Raw genomic sequence first — 19180 nt, forward strand, 5'->3', positions numbered from 1 at the left:
GAACTTCTGTTCTAACATAACATATTTATTATATCTTTGCAATAAAGTATAACTTTTAATTAAAAATCAATACCTGAAGGGATGTACAAAATGGAAACTCAAAGTTGAAATAAATACTACAAAACAGGCTTGACACCTACTGTCATGTAGATGGTTGGTCCACTTCCCATTATAGTAACATGTAAAGCTGCTACTTTTTACCTCTCAGCTCCTTCTAATCTCTTCAGAAGCATGCCAACATTTCCAACTGTTTACTTTAAACTTTCTATAATGCTAGGGATAAAAGCGTTTCTAATGTCATCTATAACCACATTCACTGGCATCAACAAAGCCATTTTGTTCAGCTCCTTGGACATTTCTTTTGCCCTGTTCATAAAGCACACTAACAAACTATCTTTTCTGATCAGACTAATACAGACTTTTGGTAACACGTTACTTGTTGATTGTCTTCTCACCATCCTGTTCTTCCCTCTCCCATTTTTACTTTTACTCATCCTCTACTCCCACTATGCTTTAAGTTTACCAAATGGAAACAAATGTTGTTAGGACATAAGAGTACATGCTTTAGAAAAAATACTTTAAAGATATCTTCATAAAGGTTGACATTTTATGAAGAAAAAAATTAATGGTATTAAATAAATTGTTGATGTAACTTAAGATACTTAAAAGTATTTTAAGGCCTATATTTCAATTTGTATTTTCATGCCTATTTCGTGCTTATTTTTTCACTGTGGGTCACATATGGTGAGTTAGTGTTGAAAGTAACTTTATTGCATTAAATTGTTTGCATAAGTTATTTATTCATTTATTTACATTGATGTAATTTTAAAGTCCTTGTGAAAGTTCTTCACTAAAATGCATGTAAGTATGTAGAGTATTTATTTGCCTGTTTTGATGTGAGGCAAAAACGTGTAGAGATGTATTAAAAAATAATTGTTGTTTAAAACAAAACAATGTATATGTGGATGACATGTGTTTAATGTTTCCCCTTTAAACAGGGGTCATTTGCCCACCCTGTTTTCTTTGGGGATGAGTTAGCTACATTTGTTATTTTCACTATCTCTGGTAGATGGTGTGTACTTGTAAATGTTAAAACTGTCCTGTTTGCAGCTTATTGTTATTTTACTATTTAACTTTTCTGGATTGTTTCAGGAATAAGGTTTTCAAACAACAGTGTATCTGATTAAGTGTTACATAGGTAAACTCAGCTATGGAATTATAGCTCTTAAAGTTTTAGAATAATGAATAAAACAGGACCATCATGACATTAAAATTCACTATGAAACAACATTTATTTCTTCTGTAAATATAATGCATTAATACAATAGTCACTTACAGTATAATCAGTAGTCTGCTTGTAAACCTGTTTTTTTCTCTCAGATTTAGCTTTTTTAGGGCTTGTGAGCTGTTGAAGAACTTCTTCATCCCTCCTGCAGAAGCTTGTTAACCAGGCCTCTGAGAAGAGATAACTGCAAAAAGAAAAGTAATTTAGCACAAACATCAAAATATTCACTGCTTGTTAAATTCAGTGTATCACTTACATGGCAGAAACAACCTACCTTAATACCATAGGCTTCAAACATTTTTTCTATATCCTGGATTTAAACAGAAGAACAAATAAATAAATACTATGAATGACATAAGTTTATATATTTGAATAAAATAAAAATAAAATTAAATCTTACATGCAGAAAATACACTGCATTGTGTCAACCATTTCATACAAATACAGGTATTTAGCTGTTTTTAATGTGGTAATTTATACCTCCGCCAACTGTCACACCTGATTTTACTTTGCAGCTTTTTTTCTAGCATCGTACATTTCTTTACATACTGTATTACAATGGCATGTGCATTATGTGATCTGGTAAGTGATATTGTCTGGGAAATGACACACTACCTCATTACTTTATACAAGTATTTTTTATTACTTTTTTATTTCATATACAGTATATTCCCCTAGAGGAATATTTAGAGCTTTATATTAATGTTAAAAACAGGAATAATTAACTGAAATAATTAACTAAAATAGTAAGAGATTAGGACATACTGACAGTGGCCATTTGGCCTCCATTAGTATAGGCCCAATATGGATGAAGGTGGAATGGAGAGGTTTTCAAGGCATGAAAAGATTCACTGGCATAATGAACACTACTCTTATAAGTTATATCTGGCTGCATAAATCATGAACACACTTGTATAAGTGTGAATGGATTCAACATAAATTATGCTGGCGCTTAAGTTTATTTAAAATTACCTTCATTTCAATTGCTTTTCCAGGACCAGGATCACCCTGTAAATATTTTCAGAAACAAGTTTGAACTGATGCAGTTTCTTTTTTTAAATAACTATAAAATAAAAAATGATTCCAGCAATAAAACAAATCCCGCTTGTTAATAGTTGCAGTATCTATGGCTCTAGTCTTAACAATACATGCATGGATGGCTGAATGGTGGGATAATACTCATTTACTGTATATTTATAGAGCCATTTAGTAGCCACTGTAACCAGAATTACAGCCAACAAAAGCAGACAATTGATGTGATTTATTCAGCTGCAAACAGAATAAAAATTAATTTTGTAGGGAGGCACAATGTACAAAGAAACCAAGATAAAATTAAACAGTGCAGGCTCATTTGATTATGCACAGAGGCTTTACCTCTGTTTGCAGGTTGAGGTCAAATTTTCCTGTATTTCCTATAATATATAACTCACCAGAACACTAAATTCCACCTTACTCTATCCTTTTTCTCTCCCCTCTGTGGCTATTTCCTTGCCTGTGAGTGTTCACCCACATCACATCCTGACATTTAGTTTCAAATCATAAAGGCCAGGAAATGCTCATGAAACATCAGCAGGGTTTCAATTCTGGAATAAGGGTTGATCCTACACTATAAAACTCCAGCTTCACTATCACATATTATGACCTCCAGGGGCCTCATGTATAAACAGTGCGTACGCACAAAAATGTTGCGTAAGAATGTTTCCACGTTCAAATCGGGATGTATAAAACCTAAACTTGGTGTAAAGTCACGACATTTCCACGGTAGCTCATACCCTGTATATGAAGTTCTCTGCTTGGTTTTGCAGACTGGGGGCACCAGCGTCAAAGCAGTGCTACTGTTCTTGTGTGGTTATCCTTTCTTTTTAGATCTACATCCCTGCGCAGCTTTATAAATACACTGAAATTAACCATATTGTTTATTAGTTTAATGCATTTGATTGTAATAAATCTGTAACAATAAAATGGTCACAGAATGGTCAAACTATTCCAAATACCATAACTGCTTTAGCGTTGTTACTCTCACTGCACCTCGGACCCCACATTGGAACATCTTTTCCATATTACTCTCTGCACCACTTGGAGTATTTATATCACTGAGTGGAATCACAGCTGTACAGCAGCTGATCGGAAAAATTATCGGTATACAGCATCAAGCACCGTTGCCTCAGCCATGCTGACTATTGAACTGCTCTCATATGACAAAGCGCTTTAGAGCCTTTCCAGTACTGAACTTGCGGTTCAGAAACAGTTTCATCCAAGAAGTCTAAACACACTCAATCAGTCCATCAAGTGCTCCTTGTAGAACTGTTTGTACTTATTAGTACAATCTCCTCACTGTAAACTTGCTACAGTTATAATATTGCACAACCTGAGCCACTTTATAAAGCGCATATTTACATATGATGGCGATATCAATTTTTAAAATGAAATGCAGCAAAATATGTTTATTTTATTATACAGATAAAACTTTAACTTTACTTTAAACTTTAACTCGGTGCATGGCGCTGGTAGCGTGGCACTCCGTTCTAGATTGTTCCTGCCTCGTGCTGTATTCTTGCTGGTGCTGATGTGACACTGGAAGGATAGATAGATAGTAGAACATGTTTAATTATTCTAAGATATTTTGGTGTTCCATGAAAGTTTTGAAGAATTGGCGTTCAAAAGCTTACAGATACAGCGTCTATTACAGAGCTGATTAGCGTGGCGACTGGGTATTTGGAGAAAGAAAAGTAAAGACAGGAATTGGAGGTTAGTACGTTTGAAAGAGACAGTACTGCTGCAATACAGCATTTCATTGAAGGTAGCATGAGACATGAACAATCACTGCACCACCGTGTTCCCATGTTTAAAAACATGATTTAACTCCTAATATCATGAAATGATATCACATATAGATCTCAGTATTTTAATTATTCAGAGAGCTGTAATATCACAAATGTAATGAATTCTGTGTCCAGTCAGAGGAAGAAAGCCGGAAACATTTAGTGATTCACACACATAGAGCACATGAAGATCAAATACAAAATAAAGCATTTAATGTGCTACTTTAGTTATGATGGGATTGAGAAACTAGTAAATTAAATGATTTTAAGATTAAGTTTATGATGTTCTACTTTAATGACAAAATAAACTACGTGATTAAAGTGGAAATTTAGAGATTAAAGTTGACATTTCATGCTTTTTCACCACTGTGTCCCTTATTTTTTTTCTTTGTACCTAATAAGCTTTCATATGATACTCGGACGGTGGGCTACAATTTCGCCTTTTCATGCGTCTTTGATATCTGACAACTTCTTTTAATTTTTGGGCACTGTGCGACTTTGTGAACGTGAGCTTTTGAGTTTCTCCGACACACTATGTCAACTTCCAACTTCCTTTTTTGTTTATAGCACTGTTTAAACCAACAAATAGTACATTTTCTTTGCCTCCACTTGGTATTCACTGAAATTCTTCTATTTGCCCTCTTGCTTTTGTCATTGCCTTTTCACAGAAGGCTGAGCTTAAAGAGCTATTTATATTGATTTTCACATTCAAAGCGTAATTCTGGGAGGAGTTGGGGCCAGACAGCAGGCTGCCCGTGCGTTACTTTTCACACTGATCAGGATTTATGTAGCGGAAGAGCGTGGAAGTTGGTGAAACGCACAGATATATGCATATGGTTTTCTGTCGTGCACATTCCCCCTTTGTGCTTACTTCATGTTAAAGTGTGAGTTCTCATGCGGCATTATACATGAGGCCCCCGGACACTAGGCGAAAATTTCCTTACCCCCTGCTAGGCTTGTCTGTGTCAGCAGTGAATCATTAGTTAATAGTTAATCTTTCCTACTTCCCTCTTGCCTGCTGGAGGAATCTTGGGGAAGTGTCATTTTACATTAATGGTCAGTGGGACACTTCTTATCAATGTCATGTAAAATAAGTAAAACGATTCCCTTGGTAATTTACCTTGTTTTAACTTCTCAAGCTTCTATCTTATGTAATACTTACCTAGAAAAATACCACTTGTTCTGTTATGTGAAAGTTTCTTTGTACTGGGTTCAGCAAGCCTTTTTCCACCTCATGCAGTTTGCTCTAAATGTCCCTGTCATGTTTTAAGTTTACCCTTTGGCGTACATGCAGCTTTCCAGTTTTATGATGGGGCTGGAGGGGTACAACTCTTAATTACTGCCATTTACTCCTCAAAGGTAGTCAAAGTAATTTGGAATGGTAAGAAAGGAGATCATTATGAGGAATGATTAGTGCATAAGACATTACAGTGATCAGAATACATATGGGCTGAATAGAGTCTTGATTTTCATATACTGTACTAATGGGGGACTGCCTGATGGCACTAAATTTGAAAAAGTCTTATGTGTGCTCCATTTACATTTACATTTATTATTTGCCAGATGTTTATGCCAAAGTGACCTACAGATTAGGTCATTGAGTAAAACATCAGTTAGGTTCTATTTTGAATCAAGGGTTACAAGGCTGGTTACAAAAATTGACCAAAACAAGTGACAAGTGCTTTAGGTAAGCAGCCATTAAACAAATTCATACAGAGGAAAAGTTAACCTACAAACCTAATATCAAAACCATGCTCCTTCCACTTTTAGAAAATAATCCAGCAGTGTGATACATGGTCATAGTGCAAAATTAACATATGTAGCAAATTGTTTTTAGTTTGTTTGCACTGTCCAGAAAAAACCTGGTAGCCCTAAACTTTTTTGCTCAAGTCATGCCTTGCATTTAGTCTATATGTTTTATTTGTGTTATTGTGGCCTCAAAGGTCTTCAGTTTCAATGCTGTTTCAATTTAGGCAGTTCATAACTAATATATTATCCTGAGCTTCATTTAAATCTGTATTGCTATATTTTGTCAGATTATGATAATGTCCAAAGTGAATCATAATAATACATTTTATCTGCCAATTAAGATAGAACAGGAACCAGCATCCCATTATTGGATGTGAATGATATGTGATCTTGTTCATCATTAGAAAGGCATTAGAACAAAGAGAGACTTATGCTGTGAGTTGGGTAAATTAATTTTAACTTTAGAAGTCTGCACACATAAAGAAAAATTGCCCCACCAAATGTTTTATGCCAAAAATGTTACTGTCCTATAGTATTCTTTGAGTCCTTCCCTGCCTTACTGCTATGATAATTGACTATTATCTTCTAAGGCACCCTCTAAAATGACACCATCTGCTGGCTCTTTTCAACCTAAATCAACATAAATAAGTACACTCATATGTGAGTTTCTGTCTTCCCTGGTCTTATATGGACAACTCTGCTATTGTCTGTCAGCTGGATAGAGTATTTGTCCTTGTCAATCCCTATGCTAACTGGACACCCCTAATAATGAAAAATTCTATATATGGATAATACATTTAACATTAAAAAATAAAAAAAAAATTCTCCTTTAACATCACATAAATAAATTACTGTAGTAAAATAGTGCTTTTCAAAATATTCTGTTTAGGGGTGATGTATTGATTTGCTGAAGAAGAGGAACAGAATAGGTACCTTCTTGCTGAAATGATCATAAAATGCACCTTATGTGTTCTTATGGTGTTAATGTATTTGTGTATTTCCTTTATTATTTAGAAATAATTTAAAAGTAAGTAATATGTGAAGGCAGTGGCCACCCCTCGGCCCTTATGTCCTTGAAAGTAAATTCTGAAGTGGTTCTGAAACTTCATCATACGATTATACAACAGATAAGCAAGTGTGTAGCATATGATACTTTATATTTCATGAGCGAAGGAGAAAAAATAGGACTTTTACAAACATTATACTATGGACCATCATGAACTCTTACCTTTTCACCTTTTTCTCCCTTTTCTCCCTAAAACAACCAAAAATACAATTTTTGGACCAGCTTTAACAATTCTTTTAAGGTTTAGAATACACTTTACCATAAAAGTCAAAGTAGAAAATGTACCTTCATCCCTGGGTTTCCTGGAGGACCCTTAATAAAAGTAATTATATGTTATTATACACATCATATACAGTCTAATGTTATAAATTATAAATTGTCAGTATAAACTACAAACTCACTGGAATTCTAATTGTATTTAAGGCATGGGCTGGTGGACCTGGTGCATCCTAAAACATAATAAGATGTTATTGACTTGGAAGAAAACAAACATTGAATTTGGAAATAATGTCTTTGTTTAGATTTATGCAAGTAGCTTTCAAAAATATCATTTGATGTCCACCACATGCTGTGTGGTTTACTCATTAATTACACCAATAAAGATAAAGATAAACAAATTCTAAGCCTAAAAAAGAAGAAATATTCAGCTATTTTACATAAACTGACATTGTACAATATGTACAGTAAAAGAAAGAAGTCTTGTAGTACCAGGGTTCAGACATCTAGTCACTAATAATAAATAGCATATAATTATATCACAAAGTCAATAATTACAAAAGTTGAAATTCATTATTTGGAATTTTCACAATTATTGTTTTCATGTATTGAAGAAAGCACAATAAAATCAGGTCAGAACCAATGTTCTATAAAAGAGAACAGAGGCAGTAAGACACTTACCTGGTTTCATTTCACATGACATAAGAGTTACTAATATAATTTATATTAAAGAAAATATAAACTAAGAATATTCAGGCACTTTGCTTACCTCTTCTGGTGTAGCTATGGTGGGGAAGTTTAGCAGCATAGGAGGTCCTGGTAAACCTGGTAGACCTTGCTCTCCTTTTGCTCCATCTTTCCCTAAGAAGAAAAATTTTGTTAGGTTTAAAATGGCTGGATAAATTAATTGTTATTATTCATATGCATCCTGCCTGATCAAGTAAAAACAATTTAGTGTACTTACATCTTTTCCTGGAGATCCATTTCCCCTTTTGCCCCTGCCAAGCATTAAAAACAACAAATACATTTAAAAATTAATAGTCTTTAGTGATGTCCTGGATGCAACATATTAAGATTAACAATCTTCACAGCTTTGCCAAGGGAGCAATTCAATTAAATATGTAAGTCTGAACACAGCTGAGTGTTTTAGAGGTGCTTGCATTCCATGCTGCATTCACTGCTAACTCAAAGGGAAACGAGTCAATCATTACCAATCAGTTATGTCATTTCCCAGAAAAGTATAATAGCTTAAATTTAAATGATGCGTATTTTCAGTAAATGAAAAAGACGAAAAAGTCTGATTAGCAAGAATTAGACTACACTCTTCAGAGATCTGTTTTCTAAATTTAGAATGTTATACAGTTTCCTGATGTTAAAATGATTGCTAGAAATATAAAACAGGGTGAAGAATAATCTAGGCAAAAAAACCCATTAAAATCTCTTTTGTGTAAATAAGGCAGAATAACTGATCTTTAGCACTTGTTTATTTCTGTAAAACAAACTTCTGATATTAAAAAGTGTTGTCCTTTGCCTGTCAGGCTTTTGAGGTCAGTTTGGGAAATAGACAGTGTAAAAATAAGAAATATACAAAAAGTGAAGCATAGTGCTTGTTTCTGCTTCATTTTCTTTTTAAAGTTTTGTTTAATTATTCATAATATGTATAATTATTTATTTGCTTTCAGAACAAATTCTGTTTTCTTTCATTCATATCTGCATAAATCAAATAATTTTTTCTTTATAAATTTAATTAAATTGATTTCAAAAATTGCATTACAATAAATTATATGACAATTGCACAACATGTATAAAATACTACATCTTATTCATAACATATTATATACCCTCTCCTACCCATCCATAAAACAAAGAAAGATATTAGATTTAATTTGAAGTTATCTCAGTTAAAGTGGTAAAGTAGTAATGCAATGCTTCAGCATCAAAAATGGAGTTTAAGTGACGGCAGGCTCCTCTAAAGGATGTACTATGTTGTTAAAATAAATCTTCAACATAGTGTAGACTTTTTCTTCAAAAGTTTTTTATTTGTTTGTCTTATGGGTAAAACCAAAACTATTATAAATGTTAATAATCAATGAATAGGATAATTAAATCCATTGTACCTAATCAAGTTTCTCTTGCACACTGCCTGCCGTAAACAAATACAGTAGACAAACATCCTGTATGACTTCAATCACGGACTAGTTTACTGATTCAAGTTTAGCCTGAGAGAGTCACTTCAACTTGTATATTTTGTATACCAGCATTTTTCTTGTTTTACATGTCAGGCTGCTACTCCTGTTAGCAAAATCATTCTTTAAGCAGTCAGTTCAAGCTTTTGAAATAGCGCAGAGTTCTAAGCACATGTCTGTGTGCCCAGGTCTTATGGTTGAATGTGCCATCACTACAAACTTATAATATATAATATGTAATATTTATATATAACAAATATAAATTTTTATTTTAATTTTTTTAAAAACAGATTATATAAATAAACAATACAATAAATACAACATTTGTATAGAAAAAGGAAAACAACAATCATAGAATAAAGCACATTTTAAAAAACTAAGTAAGTGAAAGTAAATAAAAAGTGCTGAGAATCTGTTCTGTGTCCCAAACTGGTGACGTTGGGTGCCTGGGGACTAAATTTGACTTCTTAGACTGCTGTCTCACTGTTACCAACTCACCTGTGGCTGAACTGGTGCTGCAATTTTGGCTGTGCAGTGACTACAGTGGAGCCTGGAGATGGATGTTGAATTATAAATGATTGAATTGTCTAAACAATTTGAGACAATCTTTCCACTACTTAAATACTGTCAACTCTTCTCTTCTGTCTGTTCTTTTTTTTCCCTTTTCTCCCAGACTCATAAATACTCATGAATTATGCAAAACAACACTGATTAAATCTAATATTGCTGTCTAATCTAATCTGAATAAATATCTGTTCATCAAATAAACTTCCTAATGAGATTGGAGCAAAACCAAAAAAAGAACTGTGTCATTATAGTCAATTCTTTTTTGGGGGTTTGCAATGAGTATCTATGTAAATGGGGCAAGGCAATTTTCTGCCTGGCCTGTCCTGTCACTATGCCTCTGTATTAAGATACAGCTAGTAGCAGTAGCAGTAGTAGTACGTTTACTGTAATTTCAACCATATACAGTTAGTATAGTACACAGTGAAATGAAACAACATTCCTCTAGGACCACTGTGTTACATAGAACACAGGAATATAGAAAAAAAAATACACATTTTAACATAAGTGCTTGTATGCAACCATGTGCAAACATTGCAGGACAGTGCAAAAAACAGATAGTGGTATAGCAAGAAGACAGGCGCCGACCAGTACACATTTAGTATCTACAGGTGCAAAAGATTAGCAGGTTGTGCCAAAATGCAAGCAAAACCTTAATAGAAGGAACAGATGTAAACATGAACTGGAAGTAGGAAGAAAGTAACAGTATGATAATAAATAAAACTAGCCAACAAGCGATTATTTATTGATGAGTGAACACTTCCTGAAAGACACAGTTGTCCAAATGGGGAGGGTTTGAGGATACAACTGTCAGTGAATGAAAAGATGGAACTCTGGAGAGAGCAACATACAATTGTCCGTGAGTGAAAACAGGTTTTGAGATACAGGCATATTTTTTAAAGTTTGTCCTTGTGCCAGTCATTCAGCGCCAATCTAACAGGAAATTGTCTGCATGTAAAAATAAAAGGAAAAAATTAGAATCTGATGGGGTCAGGAAATCCGGGAATAAGGACAGTTTGTGAGGTACAGATTTGACAGTCTTACTCCAGTACATTGCAGTGTATGCTGGTAACAGAAAGTCTAGTGCCATTACAGAGACCTTTTGCTGGCATGAGGTTCCTAAAGAAGCATGATGACTGAACCAATTTTAATTTTGAGTTTATGCGGAGGCATGCCAGTGGGAGGAAGACTATTAAGAAATTCTTCGGGGAATGCAAGTTGATCTACGATTAGTCGAGTGATGGGTCAATGCTGGTGAAAGTTACGTCATTTGGGATAAGTTTCAGCAATTGTTCATTAAGGTGCAGTGAGTCTTGTTGGTGATGCTTAATATGGGTCCGTCCGGAGTTGCTCAAGTGACAATTGAGAAGTGATGTCATCATATAATTGCCTCGAGGCGATGTTGGAAGCCTCGGAGGGTTAGAGTTGGGGAGGGGGTTTGTGTGCGTTCCCCATGGCGTGTGAGGAGGGTTAGAGTGGCGTTGTGGCTCTTGTGCGTACACATGGGCAGGGGCTCTGTTAGAGTTGGGGGGGGGCTCTCTGTCTTGCGTGTAGTGAAAGGTCAATGTGGCTCAGAGGTGCATGTGGACTTTTGCACAGGCAGAGCAGTGAGGCTGTTTGGTGAGTTGTTGCGTGTGGGCACAGGCAGGCAGTGCACATGCCTTGGGAGCACCCGGGCGTGGGAGGGGCGGTTACAGTTGGTGTGTGGCTCTGTCTGTATCCCATGTGTGGCAGGAGGTTAGAATTGGGGGGCTCTGTCGGCGTTTCCCATGGTCTTAGAGTTGGCAAAGGGGGGGCACTGTGAGTTGGCGGGGGTGGCTCCCTGTCTTCTTGCGCTCACTGTCTTGCGTGCCTTAGTGATTATATATAGATAATAAATATAAAGACATGATCTAATTGGTGAGAAAGTGTGATGTGCAATTAAACTGGACAGTGATGCAGCTGCACGGATGCTCTCAATAGTCTTTCTGTAGAAGGTAGTGAGCATGGGATGATGGGAGCTGGGCTTTCCCTTTGCCTTGGGAAGTAAATTCTCTTGAGGGTCTCTACACTTGAGCTGTCGGTGTACAGCAGACAGTGGTTACTTCTAGATCTTCTGAAGTCAACAATCATTTTGTATATGTTCACAGACAGGTTGTTTTGTGCCATCCCGATAACCTCTGTCCTCCCCTCTGTATGTTGACTCATCATTCGAAAACGAGGACCAACACAGTTGTGTTGTCAACAAACTTGATGATGGGTTTGGGGTGTGCATTGCTGCACAGCTGCGAGTCAGTAAAGTGAACAGCAGTGAACAAAGAACACAGCCCTGTGGACACCAGTGCTCAGTGTGGTGGTGCTGGAGATGTTGTTTCCAGTCCTGACTGACTGAGCTTTCAGTCAGAAGTCTAGGATCAATTTACAGAGGAGGTGTTCTGGCCCATCAGCAGCTTTCCAATCAGGTGCTCAGGAATACATTTTGTTGAACTAAAGTCTATAACATCATTTGCACATATGTGTCCTTCTAGTCCAGATGAGAGGGCCAAATGGTGGTGATGGCTATGTCAAGTGAGGGGCAGCAGGGTTTTGGTGTACTTCATTAGAAGCCTCTGAAACACTTCATGAATTATGTTAGTAAATGCAACAGGATGATAGTCGTTGAGGCAGGACACTGAGAACTTGTTCACAACAGAAATGTTGGTAGTAGTCATGAAGCATTTTGGAACAGTGGCATTGCTCAGGTAAATGTTGAAGAGAACAGTGAAAACATCCAGCCAACTTATCTGCACATTCTCTGAGCATGCTCGGGATAATATCTGGTCAAACAGCCTTCCATGGGTCTTCTTGATATCAGCTACTTTTTCATTTGGAGGATAGGTGGTCTTCCTTACCATGATATTGTTCTGTGCCTCAAACCATGCATAGAAGTTGTTCAATGCATTTGGAAGGGGCATCACCATCACAGGCCAGTGCTGTTATCCTGTAGTTAGTGATAGCCTGGATGTCCTGCCACTTTCCCTTGCATCACTAAGTGACTGTTGATTCTCTGGGTGTGGGCGGCTTAGCTACTGTGATGGCCAGGATAATTTGGCCCTCATTGAACTACATGATTGTGATAAAAAAAAATTAAGATTTTCTATCAAAAACATAACTTGTATAGCTAAAAAAATAAAACACAGGTAAAATTCTAATACAACGAACTGCCAGTGACCTAAAAAATATTTTGTTGTAATGAAAATTTTGTTGTAATGAGATTCTGTATTTGTTACTATAGTGCTTTCTTTAACTTGCACGGGGGTTTGCAATCATTTCAATAGCATTTCATGTTAATATTAATCTCAGCATTTCCTTTTGATAATACACTATTAGAGTGCAAATGATGCCCAAATCAATGGCTGAAGCACTGCTGTGCAATTGGGTGAGAGGAATTCACGCTGAACATTATCTAAAAGTGGAAGCATGTTGTGGGCAGCACAGTTATCAATTTTTCTTCAAATTGTGAGTTTTCTGAACTTTGTTTGGATGTTTTCAAATATTGATGAGCAATAAGCAAAAGTATCACTGAAAACCGCAGGAGACAAAAAAGCGAAATAAAAAAAAACAGTATGATGAAAGTTCGAAAAAAGAAAAAAAATTACAATGTTTCTGTTTGGGGATTGTTGTACACAACTAAGCTGCGGCCACAGAACTAACTGCACTGTGGATGATTCATTCAGGCATTTTAAGGTCTTTTGAGCAGTTTGTTGTAATGAAAGTATCTGCTGAATGTACTTACGTAGTAACAAGATTTCTATACTACGTCATATGGGGAAACTTCGGGACCATAAAAAATACTTTGTTGTAATGAAAATTTCATTGTAAAGATATTTGTTGTAAGGAATTTTACCTGTATATATTACATTTTACACAACATATTGTTTGGTAAAAATAATTGCATAGAAAAAGCATGAAGCTGCTATATATAGTGTCTTCTAAGAAGATATTCTCCATAAATGGCTTTTGTATACTTTCTTTCTGGCTCTACAGACAGGTTTTGCATTCATACCTACACAGAACCCATTACTGTCTACAATATTAGGACTGTTAAATCATGTCAATAAATATGTCTATTTTTAGACAGACTACCACAATCACATTCTCTTCCTATTTTAAAATCAACATTTTTTTTTAACTGTAATGTTTTAGAGTGTCAGCCATTACAGAGCATTCACTCACTCATAATGTAGCAGTATAGAGTTCCTGATATGTGTTCATTTTAAATGACAGGTGGAAGACTGGAGGACCTAAAGTAAAATCTACATTACTGGAGTGAACATAAAAACTCCACACAAGTAGTGACTGCACACCTAAGTCCCATGAAGCAGCTACATTAACCAATCTACCATCCACCTGCCCCAAAAAAAGAGCATTAATTACATTACCTGCTTTATTTAATTAGTAACACACATTAAAAACAATAAAACTTAATTGTGGTTAATACATTGAATAAAGAAAACTACTAATAGTTATGTAACAAAAACATTAAGATGTCCCATTGTAGGTTTAGTAAACATTGGCTGGGTAACAGGAGAATCTGGAGTGAATGTTAAGTCCATCACAGTGTACTCTTGAATTCACATTCATTCATACCAGGGCAACTGGATATACAAACTGTAAAAAACTGCAGTGCACAAAGAAAGAGACAAGTACAAGGAGCAAATACAGAAACTCCTCATGGATAATGACTGGGCTGAGGTTTAACCTCAGCTTATTGGAAACTGGAGGAGAGTGGTATTAGCGAATGTGCCAGTTTCTCAGTCTACAAATTTTATAAAAAATAATAAGTTCAGTTCAAGGGTATGTTTGGTGAATTATGTGTAGTGATAGATATGAAATCATTGTTTTATTAAATTTAAAATTGATATAAAAAATGATACCTTCTCTCCTTCTTTTCCTGGAAAACCATTTTCTCCCTGCAAGTAAAAGTTAAAATATGATGCAAAATGTACCTAAGGGGATCATAATCAGTTCAGTAAAAGCCATGGATCATAAATGCCATAAATATTAAATTGAACATAACATAATAAATAAATAAAATATAAATAAATAAAATGTAAATAAAAACCTGGATTACAATTAAATCACAACAAAATAAGTGTACATTAAAATTCTTACATCTTTTCCTGTAGCTCCACGTTTCCCATCTATTCCTGGCTTCCCTGTAAAATAGTAAAACAAATGTAAAAGAAAGCATTAAAAACTTGTATATTTCAACAGTTAAGAAATTTATAAAAGGATAAACATACTGGATTGCGGGAAGCCCAGGAACACCGGAAACTCCTACTGGTCCAGGTTCTCCTTTCTGTTTTAAAATATACTTGTTTGAATTACATTGGACAAAACATAATTGGATACTACACAAATATAGAAGATTTTAAACATGTTGTATATTGGACTAAATGTATTACAAATACAGAATTTTCCTTGTGTTTATTCTTTTGGAAATGTTTCAGATTACATTCTTGTTTTATAGTATTTGGACTGTTTTTCCAATAGATATCTCTACACCACTCCTGCTTTGGGAGCTTGTTTTGTTTTCGATGTGCCCTGTCTCTAAGTATGTCAGAGGACTGGGACTGTGATGTGTTATATAGCCTCATGGGAGGCAAAATGGGGGCAGGGGCAATAAGAGAGAAAGCTATGTCTAATCTATCCTTTTAACCCTTACATTATAAGTGCCAACACAACAATAGGCTTCATAGCAATAACTCCTGGCAAATTAGAAATTAAGGTTATAGCTATCATATCTAGTAATGTACTACCTTAATTTAAGACTACAAAATGTCAACAAAAGTTCAAAAGCAATGTTTCTATGACCAAACATTGAATTTTGTGACTGGAATTCAAAGGTCTCAATCATGAATTAAAGAGAAAAAGCATTATTTTACCTAATGGGTCTAGACACCAGGATAGTATTTTTACAAGAGATCTACTTATTAAGCAAGAATCTGTTTTGGTTTCAAAGAGATCGGACTGGACAAATATTCCACTTCAGCTATACAAAAAAAACTAGAGGTGCGGGAATTTTAATACGTAGAACAATTTAATTTGTAGTATCAGATGTAGTATCTGATTCTGAACAGTGATATGTGATCATTATGGGTAATGCCTACCCTGCCAAATGTTATAAAAAAAATCAATTAAGGTAGCTCCCTTTTATTAGCAACATTTATTGAAGCCAGAGACAACAAAATTCTACCTGTTAGATACTCTCCAAAGTTTTAGCTAGAAGAAGTGAAAAGTGCTTCCTTTGGTAATATCACAAGATCAAATCGGATTTATTAAAGGCAAACATTTAGCTTTCTATCGTCGAAGCTTATTTAATGTAGTATATTCACCCGCAAAGTCAAACACCCTGGGGATGTTTTATCTTTGGATGCAGAAAAGGTATTTGATATGGTTGAATGGGACTAACTATTCACTACATTGCAGAAATGTGGGTTTGGGCCAAACACACTGCATGTGGATGGATCAAACTACTGCATCCCAGTCCAGAAGCTTTAGTTTGTATTACCAACATAGTTTCAGACTACTTCAAACTAGAATGTGGTACTAGAAAGGATGCACCAATGCTACTTGCAATCACCATTGAGCCATTGGCAGTTCACTTTCGGAAATGCTTCTGAGATAAAGGGATTATCAGAGAAGGACTTGAACAGAAAACATCACTATATGCAGATGATATGGTACTATATATATTAGATACACAAAATACTGTGTCTGCAGTCCTAACAGCACTAGCAGAATTTTAAAGTTAGCTGGACTCAAAATTAATTTGAATAAATGTTGCTTTTCCAGTGAACTCTCTAGCACACAACATTAGATTGGACACCTTCCTTTTATCATCGCAAATCATTTTAAATAACTAGAAGTAAACACTACAAGTAAACATAAAGCTGTTTTTCAACAAAATTCTGCTGTCTGCATGGAAAAACTTAAACAAAACATGCATCGATGCTCTACCCTCCATCTCACTTTAGCAGGGAAAATTAACACTGTTAAGATGAATATCCTTCCTTAGCTTCTTTTTCAATTTCACAACATCCCCATATACATTAACAAAACGTTTATTAAGAAATTGGATTCAATCATAAGCTCTTTTATTTGGAATTCAAAATAGCCACACATCCAAAGGGCAACCCTACAATGACCTAAAGCAGAAGGTGGCATGGCTCTAACTTTCAGTTTTATTACTAGGCAGCAAATATACAAGCTATAAAGACCTGGTCATTGACACATGAACACACACAGACTTGGTCCAAATAGAAACAAAATCCTGCAGTACTTCTTTATATTTCTTGCTTTGTGCCCAAGTATATACAAGTTATTTTCAATATACTATACAACCCAATTGTCCTTCATTGACTCAGAATATGGAACCAATGTAGGAAGTACTTCAAGATATAGAAGCTTTATCTGTGGCACCTTTGCATGAAACCACCTTTTTACACCTCTCAGACTTACACAGTTTTTAATGTTTGGAAAACGTACAGGATTAAATCACTAAGAGATTTGTATACAGATAATGTCTTTACATCCTATGAACAATTATGCTCCAAACTTAGCTTCCCATCAATATAATTTTTCACTATTTCCAAATTAGAAATTTGCTAAACAAAATCTGCTCAATTTTCTCAATTCCATCTACTAGAATAAATATTGATCTGTTTTGACAGCATTTCATAATATATAAAACTTTTAAAGTCCTTCCTTTCAAAGATCCGGAATACAGTGGGAAAGGATCTCTTACTCCACATTTCAGAAAAGGAGTGGAAGGCAGCCATGCACAGAATTCATTCTTTTATCGAGCACATCTATCTCATTTAAAATTGCCCAAAATGTTTCCCGGTAAGATCCAACATCTAAAATTGCAATCAAGCTCTAGCCTCACTGGGTCACATGTTTTGGGCATGTATTAAATTAACATCATTCTGGATCAAAATCTATAAATCCTATCAGACAGCTTTGATGTCACAATCACTCTAATCTATTAACAGCTGTGTTTGGTGTACTTCAAATGGGCTTAATACCACGTAGACTTATCTTGCTCAACTTTAGGAATCCAAATGCTCCTCTGTTAAGTCAGTGGGTAACTGATATTATATACTGTTTGAACTTAGGAAAAATCAAATTCTCACTAAACAGATCTATTCAAAACTTTTAAAAACCTGGCATGATCTAATAAATAATATTTTACAATAAACATTTATATTGGGAAAAAGGATTCTCTTCCCACTTTTCTGGTGAGGGTTGAATTGAATTTAGTTTTGTTAATTTGACTTGTTTGCATGGAATGTTACTAGCTTTTAATAAATTCAATAAAAAAAAGAACAATGAAAAAAAAAGAATTTTCCAATATTTAAGACGGTGGTAAAGATACCCATGAAATAAATAATTTATTCTTGGTGTCTCTATATGTATGATGATGTTTCCTGAATAGGGTAGTATGACCTCACGTTGTTTGTGTCATGGGGTTCCAGTATTCTCAGTGGTCTAAAAATTTGTCTATGGTAAATTATCACTAGTACATGTACAAGCAGTGCATTTCACACTTGCATTGATGTACCAAGAACACACATAACATGCAGATTGATAATTCTAATAGATGTTCAAAATACACAGCTAATAATTGATTGCTTAAAAAATATTAATTAACTGGTTCATTTCTCTTTTTGGATATATTGGAAATATTTTTAAATACAAAAGAATGTTAGAAAATCGAAGTTGAGTTACAACATTTAAGATATAATTGGTTACATTTCTTTTTGTTTTTCAAATGAAACACAGGCAGGTGAAGTGACTTGATCATGGTCATACAGTGTCAATAGCAGGAGTTTTTAGTCTAAAGCCTTAACCACTAAACAAACTACCTAATTAAAACATTTATTGAAGATTAGAAAAATGTTTTTCATTTTTAATCATGTAAACATATAACATTTTTAACCATTCAACACTGATGCATGCATGTAATTCAGTATTTTTAAATTGTTTAAAGTCAGCCTGTAAAATGCACTGTAGTATCTTTATGTCAGTATCTGGGCTTGGCAATGTACATAGACAGTCAGTCAGTTATTGTCAACCCCACTATATCTCCTACAGGGCCCACGGGGTCTGCTGAAGCCAATTCCAGCTAACACAGGGCACAAGGCAGGAACAAATCCGGGCAGGGTGCCAGCCCACCGCAGGGCACACACATACACCAAGCACACACTAGGGACAATTTAGAGATGCCGATGCACCTAACCTGCATGTCATTGGACCATGGGAGAAACCG

At 35.2% G+C, this 19180-nt stretch overlaps 1 protein-coding gene across 1 annotated transcript; it reads right to left on the reverse strand.

Moving 5' to 3' along the window:
* Positions 1 to 1421: 1421 nt before the first annotated feature.
* On the reverse strand, positions 1422 to 12036 carry LOC120521602 (collagen alpha chain CG42342-like). The gene is made up of 8 exons (XM_039743107.1): positions 11973 to 12036; positions 7908 to 7999; positions 7324 to 7371; positions 7208 to 7234; positions 7085 to 7111; positions 2258 to 2293; positions 1560 to 1595; positions 1422 to 1469 (listed from the first exon to the last, which is right to left on the reverse strand). The coding sequence occupies exons 1-8, from the start codon at positions 12034 to 12036 to the stop codon at positions 1422 to 1424; spliced, it is 378 nt and encodes a 125-aa protein (XP_039599041.1).
* Between the last annotated feature and the right edge of the window lie 7144 nt (positions 12037 to 19180).

This window comes from Polypterus senegalus, unplaced genomic scaffold, assembly GCF_016835505.1.
Source record: "Polypterus senegalus isolate Bchr_013 unplaced genomic scaffold, ASM1683550v1 scaffold_5840, whole genome shotgun sequence".
Classification (NCBI taxonomy): Eukaryota; Metazoa; Chordata; class Cladistia; order Polypteriformes; family Polypteridae; genus Polypterus; species Polypterus senegalus.

What these genes read in the sequence shown, in the direction of transcription:
- LOC120521602 (XM_039743107.1), bottom strand. Translation starts at nt 12,036, where the DNA reads ATGGCACAAAACAACCTGTCTGTGAACATATACAAAATGATTGTTGAC. An exon ending in CCATAGCTACACCAGAAGAG is followed by an intron (nt 7,372 to 7,907) that starts GTAAGCAAAGTG and finishes ATTATGTTTTAG; the next exon opens with GATGCACCAGGTCCACCAGC. An exon ending in GAAAAGCAATTGAAATGAAG is followed by an intron (nt 1,596 to 2,257) that starts GTAATTTTAAAT and finishes GTTTAAATCCAG; the next exon opens with GATATAGAAAAAATGTTTGA.